The sequence below is a fragment of the Nycticebus coucang genome, chromosome 4 (genome assembly GCF_027406575.1).
Source record: "Nycticebus coucang isolate mNycCou1 chromosome 4, mNycCou1.pri, whole genome shotgun sequence".
NCBI classification, from domain to species: Eukaryota; Metazoa; Chordata; class Mammalia; order Primates; family Lorisidae; genus Nycticebus; species Nycticebus coucang.
In genome coordinates, this window is record NC_069783.1 from 143649207 (window position 1) to 143665071 (window position 15865).

Here is a 15865-nt window from a genome sequence, read left to right on the forward strand (position 1 = left end):
TCATAAAAAGTGTCTAGGCCAATTCTGAGTATGTGGTTGTCACTTAAATACTAAATATTTTATTTTATTATTTTACTTTCTTTTAGACAGAATCTTGCTCTGTTGCCCTGGGCTAGAGTCCAGTGGCATCATCACAGCTCACTGCAACCTCAAACTCCTGGGTTCAAGTGATCCTCCTGCCTCAGCCTCCTCAGTAAGGATTCAGCTGGGACTGAAGGCATGTGTCATCATGTCAGGCTAATTATTAAATCTTTTAATGGGGATGTACACTTTCTCTTTATCTTCCTTTCCTTTTTATAATGCCCCCCTTTTCTTAGAGAATTTGAAAATTATTCATTTCCCCATCAATTAGCAAGTGTCTATAAGTACAAGACTTTGTGTCAGTGCTGGGATGGGGGATTGAGGAATTTAAGGGCAAATAATCACAATGATGTGGAAACTTTTAGTTGGGGCACATGAAGCTCTTTACAGCCCAGTTCCAGCTACTCTCTTCAGCCTCTTTCTTGTCACCACCCAACCCCTGTGCCACTCCCTTCAGCCACAATGCACTGAGCTTTGGGAGGCCTCTGACACCTCCGTATCTTTGCACGTGCTGCTTCCTCTGCCAAGGATGCTGCCGTCCACCTGTTAGTTTTGCCTGTCCTGACCCACTGCCCTCCTTTAGAAGTCCCAGTCTTCCCTGGGGGTTATTCTCTAGCCACAGGGTCTTTAAGGTGGACAAATGAACCCTCCAGGACATTCAGTCCTGGTCAGAATGATTGATTAGAAGCCTGCATGCCGGCATGGAGGAGAGCAGAACCATGAGATGGACCTCTAAGGACTGCATTTGAATACCTGGATCCAGCCATTCCTGAACTCTTCCTTTCAGGAGACAGGGTCATAGGCAGCTCCAGGCTGACCTCCCCCTAGCTTAACTGCCCCAGAAGAAAGAGTCAACTTCCTTTTCCTCTTCTGGTACATACTCATCTAAGGAGGAGTCTGATTGGCCAGCACTGGGCATGTGCCCATCACTGACACTGACTGGGAGAGGCATGCTGGCAGTCTCACTAGAAGGCCCATAATTATAGTGGAGTAGGTAGAGTTTCCTAAAGGGTGGGGGAAGGTGGTTGCTGGTACCAGAATTGAGGAAGGATGCTAAGCAGACAGAAGCAGTCAGTGGCCAGCTCTCTCTTTAAGGGAGGCTTTATTGTCCCTATTTCACAGAAGTGAAAATTGAGGCTCAGAGGTAAAGTCACTTGCCCTAGGCTGCACAGCAGATCAGTGGAAGAGCTGGGATGTGCACCCAGCAAAATAACACCTGGATTTGCTCGCTCTGCCCCACACAACCAGCTCACCTTCATCAAACTCTTTTTGGCTTCAAATGCTCACCAAAGAATATCCATAAACACCTCCCGCCCCAGGAGTGATTCTTTTACACTGAAGACATACAAATAACAGAGAATGCACCTTGTATTTATCTTTCAGAAAGAATAATAAGCAAAAACAGAGTTTAAAAAATTTTTTTTGGTAAAGTAATAGAATAGCCAGGAAGCCACCACACAGCGTTCAAATGGATTACAAATGCAGCAGTTTATTTGGAATATCATTAGAAGCACCTCAGTGCAAATCAGTCTCATGAGGGACTGTTCCTTGAGCCCTAGGAAGTTTCCAGAACAAAGAACAGCAAGTGGAAGCCACCAAGTAGCAGCCCAAACTAAGGGTATGGTCACCTGTTGGCATTTGGTATGTGCTGCTTCCTCTCCTGTAATGGCCCCCGTGTTCCTTAATTTTCCATTTGAACTGTTTCAGCAATGCCAAAAGGAGTGATTCTCTACCCCATAAAGCAAAATCATTTACAGAAAGACTCCATCTTTATTTGGTATTAGACAGAGACATTTCTCTATTATCTTCTTTTCATTAAAACAAGGGACACCTGTTGTTTGAAAGGAGCCCTGTACCTACAAAGTCTAGAAATCATCGTGCTCACAAATCTGAAAAAAAAAAAAAAATGCCAGGAAGATAGTGGAGGTTTCTTCTACCACATCCTAATGTAATGGAAAGTGTCCAGAACCATACGCTCCTGTTACTGGAATTCTGCTAGGCTGACAGTCAGAAATGGATTATCAAGTTGGCACTTAAAAGAACCTCAAATTGTGTTCCTCTGGGGCAGTGTTTTTCAACCTTTTTTTTATCTTACAGCACACTTGAACCCTTATTTAAACTTCCATGGCACACTTAAATTATGTTGATCCAAAAAAGAGTAAAAAAAGAGAACACACTTATTGTGCTTTGAACTCCTTTCAAAAATAATTTAATGATCTTTAAAAATTTTTGAGGCACATCTAAGAAGCTTTCATAGCACACCAGTGGGCCGTGGCACACTAGTGGAAAATCACTGCTCTAAAGTCTGTATCTGTCCTGGGAGCAAGCTGTTAATGTACCCAGTGGCTTGAAAGTAACGACAAAAGGAGACCTGGGGGCCCTTTCCTGACTCAGCAGAATCAGATGCAAACTGCAGACTCAGCATGGATGCTCCTCTTGCCAAGAATTGATGGCCTAACCACACCTAACTCCAGTGTTTCTTCAAGACTAGCCTTACAGGGCTCAGCGCTCACCCCCTTCTGAGTTCTCTGTAGTTTCAAAGACTCACGTTCTCTTAAGTTTCACAGATTCACCAGAATAGGTGGCACCAGTGCCTCAGTGAGTAGGGAGCTGGCCCCATATACCAAGGGTGGCGGGTTCAAACCCAGCCCTGACCAAACTGCAACCAAAAAATAGCCAGGCATTGTAGTGGGCACCTGTCGTCCCAGCTAGGGAGGCTGAGGCAAGACAATTGCCTAAGCCCAAGAGTTGGAAGTCGCTGTGAGCTGTGATGCCAGGACACTTTACCGAGGGCCACAGAGTGAGACTCTGTCTCTTAAAAAAAAAAAAAAAAAGACAAAGACTCACCAGAAAACCTGACATGGGAACTGTGAGGAAATGGGTTTCCAACGCTGTCCCCAGTGTTGCCGAGGGACCAGGGTTCCCCAGAAGAGGGGCTTAGAAGTAAATCCAGAACCAAGGGAGGCGTCGTTATCCCCATTTCATGGACGTGAAAACTAAGGCCACACAGCCATCGATAGCAGATCTGGAATCCCAAATCATGGCTCACCAAACATGTGGACAAGGATAAACAACATTTTAGTCAGTGCAGTGAGAAAGTCATTTTTATTTTAATTCTCCTTTAAGTCCTCCAAGAAGAAAGCCTCCTTGATTAATGGGTCTAATGTCTGTCAAACTCAAAAGAGTATCTGATAAGAAGAGAAGAAAATCTCCTTCTAGACACCTATAGTCCCAGCACTTTTCCAAGCTGACAGGGGAGGATCGCTTGAGGCCAAGAATTTGAGTCCAGCCTGGGCAAGATAGTGAGATTCCATCTCTATAAAAAAATAATAAAAACTAGCCAGGGGCAGTTGCACCTGTAGTCCCAGCAATGTGGGAGGCAGAGGCAGGAGGATGGCTTAAGCCCAGGAGTTTGAGGTTACAGTGAGTATCACTGCACTCCAGCCTGAGTGACAAAGTAAGACTCTTGTCTCTTAAAAACCAAAAACATAAAAACCAACCCAAACTAAATTGCTTCCCACCACTGTTCCTGACTACACCCTCACCTCCCCTCCCCCTGGACTCCTGGGAGAGAAGGAGAGAAGGGAAGAAAGGCGATGAAAGAATATGGCTTACCATGGTTTCCACCCATTCTGCAATGGAAGGCGAGGGCCTCCCAAACTCTTTGTAGGAAAGTGCTTCTCAACTGCCCCATGACCCCCCTGTAAGCCAAAGGGAAAGCTCTAGTCTAGGCGAAAAGAAAGTAGATGGCTTAGAAGGGCCTTCCCCCTGCTGTCTTTTCCAAATGAAAATCAGCACAATTGGCTTGGTGCCTGTAGCACAGTGGTTACGGCGCCAGCCACATACAACAAGGCTGGTGGGTTCAAACCCGGCCCTGGGCCAGCTAATCAACAATGACAACTGCAACAAAAATTAGCTGGGCATTGTGGCGGGCGCCTGTAGTCCCAACTACTTGGGAGGCTGAGGCAAGAGAATTGCTTAAGCCCAGGAGTTAGAGGTTGCTGTGAGCTGTGATGCCACAGCACTCGACCGAGGGTAACATAATGAGACTATCTCAAAAAAACAAAAAAGAAAAGAAAATCAGCACAATTCAGGTAGAAAATGTGGGCACAAGACTCTATTCAAGTGCTCTTTGCTACAAGGAGAAGCAGAAGCAGGGGGAGAAGGAAGAGCAGGAAGAGGGAGGCAGTGGCGGCCACGATACAGACGGCACCCGGGCACAGGACCGAGACCGCTCGATCCCCACTAGGTCAGGACAGTATGCCTCGTGAGTCAAGATGTATCTTCTCACGTCTACTTCAGATGCACGTGCTTAGGAAAGTCTGGACAAAAAGCAAAAATGTTCTCCTGGGATTTTTCCCTATAAAATACATTGTCAATAACCAGAGGCCAACAGTGCATGTAACCGGCCATTTGTGCACACACAACAGGTGCTCTGACGTTCCCCGGGTCTGGCAGTACCAGGTGGCTGTAAGCCATAGTGGAATCCTCCAGAAGGAGGGCCACATGGACCGAGTTAAGGATGAAGTCAGAGAAATGAGACTGGGGACCTCAAAGCACAGTCGGAACACCAAGACCCGTCTTTCTTCTGAGAAACTTCCCTCAGGAAGAAGCAAACCTTCCAACTAAGAGAGCCCCCAAATGGGCTGGATAAAGGACAAAGGCAAATCCCACTGGGCTGCTTCTGTGAGTGGCTTCACACTCAGCTCTGCTGGGAATCTTCCAAGAAAGCAGTGATGGGGCACATCCAGGTACCTGATGTCATCTGTACATCTCTGCTACTTTGTAGGCATAATTTGGAAATCTAACTTTCTCTATATACAACCTGAAGTTTTGATGGGTGCTCATTAGATTAAATCAAGCTTTAATTTTGTAGTTGAAAACCAGACATTTCCATCAGGCAGGCCATATTTAGAAACTTCTGGAGGTGAAGATCCATACACAGGTCCCCATTGCCTGATGACTCTGGTTCTGAATGGCAGCCATGAGTCAGAACCAGAGATGCCTAGCAGACGGGTGTGTGGTCTGTGGGGTGAAAGAGGTGAAAGGTCAGCTAGCTCAGCAGTCAGGATGCAGAGAGGCTACTTACGGGTATGCTCCCATGTCACATGACTGACTGACTGGGGACCCCCGTGGTGCACTAGACCTTGGGGGATGTGGAAGACAGTTTACAAAAGTGGCCTCAATTATTTCCCTGCTTGTATCCATGCTCCTTTTCAATGTAATGTTTCAAAGCCCCCTATTAGGAAGTGGAATCTTTTTTTCCACCTCTAATTGTAGGCTCAGTTATGTGACTTGCTCTGACCAACAGAATGTGGCAGTCATGACTTTATGCCAGTGAGGCTGGGCTGGTAAGAGGCAGTGCCTGCTTCTGCTTCCTTTCATGCCATTTGTCATCAAAGCCATGCAAACAGGCCAAAGCTACCCTGCAGGAGGATGACAGTCACATGATCTAGTTTCTTCCACTGGCCCAGCCAACAGCCATCAGAAATGGAGATGCCTATCTGTCCATCAGCTGACCACAGATGCATGAAGGAGTCTGTCTGAGACCAGAAGAACCTCCTAACTGAACCTAGCCCAGACTTTTGACCCATAGAATCATGAGGTAAATAAATGGCTATTTTAAACCACTATGTTTTGGGTGGTTTGTCATGCAGCATCACTGTGGTAACAATTGACTGATACAAGGGATGTGGCGTGATTCACCTTTCTGGGGAAAGGCCAGACAACCGTCATGAGAAGCTGACCCCCATCTGGGGTCACTAAGGTGGAAGAGAAGGAACACAGTCTTCAGAAGCAAACATTTCTTTCTTCCCAATTAAAAAAAAATTAAGAAAAACCCCTAATAATAATGAAACAACAACCACAACAAAAAAAGCAGATTGACATTATTTCTCTGTTTATATATATTTCTCTATATATAGACACAAATCTTCAGCAAACATTTACAAGATATATGGGGCACACTGGGAAAAAAGAGGGCACTCCATACACAGAACAATTCCCACGCATCCAATTCCAGGACACAGACACACACCATGTACAAAAATCTGAATAAGCACGATAAACAAAATATATATGAATTATTCCAAATCACAATCACAGATGCTCTCCAGAACACCACAGAAGGCAGAGAAGACATCTTGTGCTGTACTTTAAGACTAGTCTGTTAAAAAAATAAATAAAGAATCAGAAGGTCTGAGACTTGGGTCTTGCTAAAATAACATCCTCTGTAGAGAACTGCTGAGTGGCAAAATAGGACTTTCATCCCGAGGGGCCTTTTGCACCTTTCTTCCTATCTGGGGAAGCTGGGGGGCCAGGGGGGCAGATGCAACTGTAACAGTAGCAAGAACATTGACTATGTCCCTTTCGCTTTGCTGAGGTGGAACGAGAGGTGGGACTGGTGAGATTACTGTAGCTTCAAGTCTCCCGGGGAGGGAGTTCTCTTCGAGCAAGGCCCCACATGGCCTCTGCCCACCTGCACCTCTCAGGGCAGAGGCTGGGGGTTCAGACGAAGCTGCAGTTGCTGCAGCAGAGAGAAAGCTTGACAAGCACACAGGGCAGGGATGCCTTCCATCCTGGTTTGCTCTGGGTGGAGGACTGCCCCTCTGCAAACACCTCAGGAGACTGCATTTCCTATCTCATCGCCGCTCCAAAGTCCTACCTGACATTCCTTCAGCACCCTAGAGGGTCTATTGGGAAAGACCCTTTCCCCCGGTGTCCACCATTTCCTCCTATTCTGGGTCCATTCTCAGAACAGAGCAATTGTCAAGACTGCTCTACTAAAGGGAGAGGAAGGCAGAAAGAGTAAACTAGTTCATGTGCAGTCTGTGGATTGGTGACTCTGTGTGAAGATGTGGAGGTGGCCGTTCCCAGATTTAGCTGTTCCCTGGCCCCGGTTCATCAGCAGGTGTTTCCTAAGGAAAACACATACCACACTCTACGCTGGCTGACCTCTGCCTTCCTTTTCCTTCTAGGTCCTGAGTAAGCTTAGAGAAAAGCCAGCCTCCTTGATCAAGAGGCTTTCACCAAACACATGCCTTTCCGAGACTCAGTATGTGGAAGAAGAGGCAAGGTCCTCCCTTGGACAAAGGTAGCAGGATGTGGATTCTGCCCTGACCTCTTTGGGCAGGACCCAAAGACAGTGGGGTGGGAGGTACATTTGTAGCCTTCCTCTAAGCCAGTGGTTCTCAAATAGGGGCAATTGTGCCCTGCAGGGGACATCTGGCAATGTCTGGAGATTTTTTTTTTTGTCACAACCAGGGTAGGGATAGGGAATGGTGCAACTGGCATCTTATAGGTAGAGGTCAGAGGTGCTGCTCAACATCCTACAATACACAGGACAATCCCTCTCAAAATAATCACCTGCCCCAAATGTCAGTAATACTGATGGGGAGAGACCCTGCTCAGAGCCAGTCTGTGGCCATGATCTGGAACATCTCCCAAGGGCCCTTTCAGAGTGCAGAGAGTCCCATAGACTTCTTCTACACCAATTTCAAAGCAAAAATTCCCTCCCAAAGTCTCATCTGACAAGACAGCTCGGAAAAATGGAGAAAGAAGAAAAGGACATCCTTTTGGAGACCAGGAACGGCACCAACAACCCCCAGCTCCCACAAGGGAGAAATGCCAGACGTTTCCAGGCAATCTTTGGTCAAACAGCAGAACGTATAAGGCTGAACTGAAAGGATACCCCGCGACCCCATCCGCCCAGCAGCCAAAGTCAGGATAGTTTCTCTTGCACAGAACTCAGTGCACTTGAACAGATGCCAGGCCCTGGCTTCAGGGATAGCCTCTGGCAGGGAAGAAAAGAGGGCAGGGGACGGGCAGGGGGTGGCTCGCTGGCACTGCCCGGGCGAGGTGCCCCTCACTTGTTCTCAATCAGAGTCTGCACTTTGTACACCAGGTCCCGGGCCAGCTTCAGGACTTGCTTGGTGTTGTGTCGCTCGGCCATTTCTGAAAGAGGAGAAGGCGAAATATCATGAGCCTCCTTCTGTGTGCAGCCTGGGGATACATTTCTAGCCCCTGGGGAGGGTATCTGGAAGCAGAGACTTTGGAGGAGGCCTGTGCCTCCAGATCCCACTTTCCTCATCTGTAAAATGGGGATTGTCAGAAGAGCAGCTACATCTCAAGGTCACTGTGGGGATCAAATGAGGTTGGTTCACAAAACGTGCTTAAAAAAACATGACATCATTCCTCCCCTCTACTACAAACGGAACTTGTGAAAGCAATGCCAGGCACACAGCAGATGCATAAAGATACAAAAAAAGAGGAGGTAATAATGCGAGTAAAGGAGAAAGGAGGAGAGAGAAGGATGAAAAAGCAAAATAACAACAATAATAATAATTTTATCAAGAGTCACATAAAATGCAGACCTGTAAACCAGAGAAATTCTAAATTTAAACATTAATCTTAAAGAAACTATTTTGTAGAGGGGGGAAAAAGCCCAAACAGAACAACTAAGATTGTGGGTGCTGAGATAGTTTAGAGTGCTACAGTGAACTCACAGGGGCACTGTGGAATATGTAAGTTTTGAGGGGAACACAGAAACACTCTACCTTTATTGAGCACCACATCAACTGCTAGCTGGGGTGAGTTCACAAAGGGCATGACATTCCTATCAATTCCTTTGCATTTTTGCAAGCTAGATTTTCAGTGGTCACTATGATAAAAAGCAAGCACTACGTGAAAATCGACATGGAGCAGAAAACGAAGGTGGTAGTGTTCAATCGGCTACCGAGGCTTGAGAAGTTATACAAACCTAACACGTGCGCACACCCCATTAGTAAGTAATCGTACTTATATAAGAATAAAAGTGTTATTTTCCTTCAATGTATGTCTGTTTTCAAATGCCATTAAGTTGTTAGGACATATAAATACTTATTAAGAGGTTTGGACCTAAATGTTTACTAAATGCAACCTTTGACCTGAGGTGCTGTAAACATTTTATAGACACACTAGGGATGCCAGGAATTAAGCAAGTTTGGGAACCTCTACACTAGTGATTTTCAACCCGTGTGCCACAGAACACTTAGCATGCCATGAGAGGATCTTAGGCGTGCCGCAAACATTTTTAAAGATCATTAATTAAATTCTTTTTTTTTTGGCTGTGGCTGTTTCAACCCACCAGCTTCCGTATTTGGGGCCTGCGCCCTACTCCTTTGAGCCACAGGTGCTGCCCTAATTAAATTACTTTTGAAAGAAGTTCAAAGCATAGTAAGCATGTCCTTTTCTAATTCTTTGTTTGGATCAACGTAATTTAAGTATGCTGTGGAAGTTTAAGTATAGGTTCAAGTGTGCTGTGAGATAAAAAAGGGTTGAAAAACACTGCTCTACACTAATATATGAATGGCCTTGGGTGCTCAATTACACCTTCAAACTGAAAACAACCTAGATGCTAATGATAAGAGATGGTTCAGTAAGCTATGGGACAGTTACGAGAGGTATATTCTATAGTCTTAAAAAGTTATCATATGGACTCTGTCTCAAAAGAAAATTATTATATAGAAGACAATTTTTGAAATAGTAAAAAAATTGTAATAATAGTAAAAAAAATAAGCTACATACATTTGGATTCTGTGATGGTAAAAACATAAAAATATACATGACTGTGGTTTCTGGGAATGGATCCTAGAGTAGAAAAAGGTCATTAGTAAAAAACCAGGTGAAGTCGAAATAAAACCTGTAGTTTAGTGAATAGTAATGTGCCAATAGTAATTTCTTAATATTGACAAATATTCCAGGATTGTGTAAAATGCTAACAGTCGGCAAGGCTAGGCAAAGGGTATCATTAACTCTCTGTACTATTTTAAATCTAAAACAGTTCTAAATCTAAAATTTTAGTAGATAAGGAAAATCCAAAATTATTTCAGAACAAAAAGTTTACTTAAAGTAAGAACCCTCATAACGCATCAAAAGTGCCATCAGAAGCGTGGTGGCTCACGCCTACAATCTTAGCATTGTGGGAGGCTTAGGCAGGTGGATTGCTTGAACTCAGGAGTTTCAGATCAGCCTTAGCAAGAGTGAGACCCTACTAAAATAGAAAAACTAGCCAAGCGTTGTGGCTACTGGGAGGCTAAGGTAAGAGAAGATTGCTTAAGCCCAGGAGTATGAGGTTGCTGTGAGCTATGATGCCACAGCACTCTATCCAGGGCAACACAGAGACTCTGTGTCAAAAAAAAAAAAAGTGACATCACAGGTGGCCTTTTTCTTCTTTTGGTTTTTCTATAACCTTCCTTCATTTTTTAAAATTTATTTAAAATAGAGACAACAGTAGCAATAGCTTTCACTTATGGGGCCCCTCCTGTGAGCCACGTGATGCAACTTACCCATGTTGTCTCATTTAATTCTTTGGGCATTGCTGGGAGGGAAGTGGTGTTAGCAACATTTTATCTCTGAAGGGGCCCAGAGATGTAAAGTCATTTGGACAGGGTCACACAGCTCCTGAATGGCAGAGCTGGGATCAGAATTCGCATTTGTCTGGTTTCAAAGGCTGTCCCTTTCTCATGCTTTTCTTATACATATCAACCCTCTGAAGCAGATGCTGCTACCCCAGTTCACAGATGAGGAAGTGTGTGTTTAGAGAGAATGAAAATGTATTGTCCATTGGCACAGATGGTTAGTGGCAGGGCCAGGCTTTGTCCCTGAGCTTATTTCAACACCCATGATCCCTCTGCCAGATGCCTGAGAAAAACATTTTCAGCATTACAAAATATCAACTTATCCTTTTGAGAATCATCAAATAGTCAATAAGAAGTGAGAAGAACCCTTATCATCCCCTTCACCATGAATCAATTTCAGCAACTGTCCAACCCTCATGAATGGGGCCATACAGAAGCGTGCACCCACCACAAGACAACCTAGTCATGCAGGTACCATTAAAGAATTTGATGATATCTGTGAAATCCATGTTGTTTTCCAAAATGATGTCTCGGTAGACTTCCACCAGAGCCAGTGCGATGAAAAGGACATAGTGGGTGGATGAGACATGTTTGGCTGCCCAGATAGTCTCCCAGACAGAGAAGACATCATCATAAACGAGTTCTATGGAAACACAACACACACATGCATGGGGAGAGAGTCAGCAACAGGGCCCATGGTGCTGCCCTCCCTTGTGAAAATCATTCTGGGAAAATCCCAGGCCAGCTCTGATTTGTGCTTCTGTGCTGGTGCAACGGATAGAGCCCAGGCCAGGTCCAAGAGACCTGGACTCTGTCATTTGACAGAAGCCTCAGATTTACCCATCTGTAGAGTGGGTTATGTAAAGCAGGTGGGTTCTAAGTTCCTTCCAGCTCTGATACTCTGTGAGCAGAGGAACTTGGCACGTCCAGGTTTGATTTACACAGACCTGTCCCTGCCCTGCCCTTTGACCAGAGTTCACCCCTAACCCACATCTCCATCTCCATTAGCACCTATGGAAGTGTCTCTAAAGCTTGTCTCCCAAGCACATAGGCAGAGCTGGTGCTGCCTCTGATTCTAGTAAAGAGACAGAACACAGCAGGGGTTAAAAGCAAGGCTTCCCATGTCCAGTAAACTACTGTGAATCCTTCCTCCAGTACTCGCTAGCCAGGGGACCTCGGGCTAGTTACTTCTCTATTTCCCTCTTTCTTTCCTCATCTGGAAGGTGAGTGAAGCTGATAGTAGAAGGTAACCAGTGAGGTGAAGCACAGTGTCCATCAACTAATAAAGCCCTTCATATATATTAGATGTTATTATTATTACCTTCCCCTACGTTTGCACAATGGCAACAGCGTGCTGTGTGATATGCATCACTTCCAAGTCATGTTTGAAATGTGTACAGAATAACCCCTGCCCGGTGGGCTTTACAAGTCCCGGTCCCTGATAAGCATCATTACAGAAAGGAAGGGAAGAGGCTTTGGGAGTAGACAAAGGTGTATTCAGATCCTGGCTCTCCCAGTCCGAGCTCTGAATGTCATTCTTCTCAACAGCACTTTCCTCATTGGTCAAATTTGGATTTTTTTTTTAATTTCAGATTAATAGGAAGGTACAAACGATTAGGTTACAGTGTTTGCGTTGTTAGGTAAGGTCCCTGTTATAGTTGTGTCCTGCCCCCAGGAGTTGTGTCATACGCCTTACATTGTGCCCACTGGGTGGGAGCTCACTGGTCTCCCTCCCCCTCCCTTCTTCCCCTTCCCTTCCTTTCTCCCCCAGCTTGAATTGAGGTTTTCTCTTGTGTGGGCATGTATTAGTTCATCCACTGTCTTCATATCAGTATTTGATTACACTGGATTCTTGCTCCTCCATTCTTGTTATACTTTACTAAGAAGAATGTATTTCCATTCCATCCAGGTTAATACAAAAGCTGTAAAGTCCCCATCTTCTTTTATGGCTAAATACTATTCCATGGTATACATATACCACAGTTTGTTAACCCATTCACGGTCAAATTGGGATCTTAACAGCACCTACGGCAGAGTGAATAGACTGTCAGAGCTCCACTCACGTGTGCCACTTTCCTCTGCTGCCTTTGCCCCAGCACCCTTCAGACACACCTCTACAATGTCTTTTCCCGTTCAGTTCTGCTATAAATAGTCTAGAAATAAAACCTCCAGTGTACCTCGCTTAAAATCCAGCAGGAACCAGCGATAGCAGAAGTAAAAGTGAGTGTAGTCCCCATTCTGATGCATCAGCTCAAATAGCTCTGAGTCCAGGATCTGTTGGAAGAAGGAAAGGGCAGCATCAGCCTCCTGAGAAAAAAAGTTGGAGCAGAGGGGACGGTTGAATAATAGTGGCACATCTGCACAACATATACCAGTGGGGTTAAAAACATGGGCAAAAGATCTGAGCAGATATTTCTCCAAAAAAGATTTACAAATGGCTAACAAGCACACCAAAGATGCTTAACATCATCAGTCATTAAGGAAATACAAATCAAAACCACAACAATATACCCACTTCATACTCATAAGCATGGTTAAAATCAAAATGATAGACAGTAACAGGTGTTGGCAAGGATTCAGAGAAACTGGAACCTCTTGCCCTGCTCCTGGGAATGCAAACTGGTGCACCTGCTGTGGAAAGCAGTCTCGCAGCTCCTCAGAAAGTTAAACATGAAATTTCCATGTCACTCAACTCCTAGGTATAATCCCAAGAGAAATAAAACATAGATTCACATAAAATTTGTACATGAATAAATGTGGGTAGCAGCATCATTTGTAATAGCCAAAAACGGAAGCAATTTGAATGTCCATCGACAGATGAATGGATACACAAGAAGTGGTATATTCATATGATTTAATTCAATATGACCTGGTAATAAAAAGGAAAGAAATTCTAATATATGGAACAATGTGGATGAACCTTGAAAACATTACACTAAGTGAAAGAAGCCAGTCACAAAAGGCCATATATTATATGGTTCCATTTACATGAAATGTTTAGAAAAGCTAAATCTGTATAAAGACAGAAAGTAGACAGTGGCTTCCAGGGTTTGAGGAGAGAGAGGAAGCGGGGAGTGACTGCTCATGGGTAAAGAGCTTCCTTGGTGGGTAATGAAGATGTTCTGAAATTGGTGATGTGTGCACAACTCTATGCATATACTAAAAACCACCGAACTGTACAATTTTCAAGGATGAATCGTATGATATCTGACTTATATTGCAAAAGAATTATTATTTTAAAAAAGGTGGTGGAAGAATGTCTCCAGCTAACAGATATGCTGTTAAGTGAAAAGATAAAAACAGCAAGTTCAAAATAGTATGCACAAAAATAAGGGGAAAATATGTGGAGTTATGATTCTAATTATGGAAAAAATAGCCGTATAAAATGGCAAAATATATAATAGAACAGGTAATTCATCAGAATAGTAGTCCAAATAAACAAAAAAAAAGAAAAAAGAAAAGATATTCAGTTCCACTGTTAATCAAGAAAAACGCAAATAAAATCCCAACAGGATGTTCTAATCACACCCAAGATACTGGTGAAAATTAAGATGTGTGACAATATCAAGTGATGATGGATTGTGTCAAAAAACCCTTCCAACACTGCTCTTGAGCACAGAAACTGGTACAGTCACTTTGGAGGCTGAGCGAGCTTGTGTCTGCTGAAGATGCGCACGCTCTCTCTGACCAGCAGTTCCACTCCAGGGACCTGCCCTCTTGCAACACTCTTGCATGTATTCACAGAGAAATGCACACAAGAATTTCAGTACAGCACTGACCAAAAACAAAACCCCAAAATTCCCCAAAGCAAAAACAAAACAAAACAAAATGAAAACAACCTAAATGATCACCAACAGGATAGTGGATTCAAATAAAATGTGATATAAAGTGTTACACTCTTGAAGTGCATGACTGTACTTCCAGGAATTAATTGCACTGTTGGGCGTGAGCATCGCAAACCTGTTACTGAGTATAAAACCAAACTGCAGAAGAATTTATACCATTTACAACTATTTATGTAAGTAGGGGAACTTGAGAAACAATATGTAGTATTAGATGTTATTTAGGATTATATGTGTATGCTTTAAAGAATTTAAAAAAATGCATTTTAGTGATAAATGTCACATACTAGAAAGTGCTTACCCCTAAGATGACAAAAGTAGGGGAATGCCTACATGAAGGCTGAGAAATAAATCTGTAGTTAACGTTCTAGTTCTTGGGCAGGTGCAGGTGGAAACGTGGGTATTCATTATATTACTCTTTCTACTTTTCTCAGGTCAAAAGGATTTAGTAACTTTTTTTTTAACTCTACCAAGGAATCTTTCAGAGCTAATGTGATTAAGGATGTAGCTCCACTGCTTGTTCGTAGATCATTACAGGTCCCTATTATTTACTTGGGTTAATACATTTCCATTCCTTCTGCTCACAGGGGTGAATGTCTCAATTCATCTGGGAGCAGATACACTATAGATGCTAAAGAGCTAGCATTTATTATAGCACTTCTCAAACTTGAGCTTGCATCGAAATCACCTCTGGAGCGTCAAATGGCATGGATTCCTTGGCCCAACTCTCAGAAATTCTAATTCAGTGGGAGACCTTGCCTAGTAATTTGCATTTCTAAAAGTTCTGAGGTGAGGCTGATAATGCTGCTCATGGACTAGACTCTGAGAGGCATTGCCAGACATCGGGCTAAGATCTATAAATGCATTAGTTTGTTTCATTTCCCTTGTAAGTGTAAAAATTTATTGGGACTCACATAAATAAGAAAATAAGCCACTTTTACAGATGAGAACACTGAGGCTCAGGGAGATAAAAGCCTATGAGGCTGGACAGCTAGTGAGCAGCAGAAATAGGACTCAAACCTATTGAGTTGGCTCCAAATTGCTCACTCTTAAGCCACTAAGATACACTTACTGTTTCTCCAAAAAGTCCAAACAGGGCTAGAGACTGGCTCATACCTGGATCAGTGACCTCATGTTTGCAAAGTGTGTGTCCATGGCGCCTCCATGGGGGAAGTTCTGGTTCATCCTCTTCATGAGCTCTGTGAAGCAGCTGAAGGCGAGGGCTTCTGAGGAAGCAGCACAGGACAATCAGCTGTATCATTGCCCAGGGGACAGGGGTTCCCAAAGTGATGGTCTAAGGCCCAGAGCTGGTTCAAAGTCCACAGCCAAATACATAACTTATGGACAATGCAGAACCAAGAGTATTCCATTTCAAGGGATGCTTTCTAATCTTAAATTCATTACATATTTCTCACCTTGCAGGTTTTGAAACATCTTCTTTTAGGAAATGATGGCTAACAGCAGATGCTCTTGTTAAGAAGATCCTTATTTGCTACAATGAAAAACTGATAATGTTTTGTTGGTCCCAAACATCCCCCCCCCCTT

At 43.8% G+C, this 15865-nt stretch overlaps 1 protein-coding gene across 23 annotated transcripts in view; it reads right to left on the bottom strand.

Moving 5' to 3' along the window:
• Nucleotides 1–5963: 5963 nt before the first annotated feature.
• The window catches only part of LOC128584216 (small G protein signaling modulator 1), an 81134-nt gene continuing 71232 nt past the window's right edge, over nt 5964–15865 (bottom strand). For 9 of the 23 annotated variants that reach the window (XM_053589253.1, XM_053589247.1, XM_053589243.1 and 6 more), the window contains 4 exons: nt 15437–15546; nt 12656–12785; nt 10954–11121; nt 5964–8034 (listed from right to left, as the gene is read on the bottom strand). In XM_053589253.1, coding sequence (XP_053445228.1) covers nt 7946–8034; nt 10954–11121; nt 12656–12785; nt 15437–15546 — 497 coding nt within the window. In that variant the 3' untranslated portion in view covers nt 5964–7945. Of the gene's footprint in view, nt 8035–10953; nt 11122–12655; nt 12786–15392; nt 15547–15735; nt 15813–15865 lie in introns of those variants that run through there. The other 14 variants (XM_053589245.1, XM_053589246.1, XM_053589264.1 and 11 more) reach the window with 10 other exon arrangements.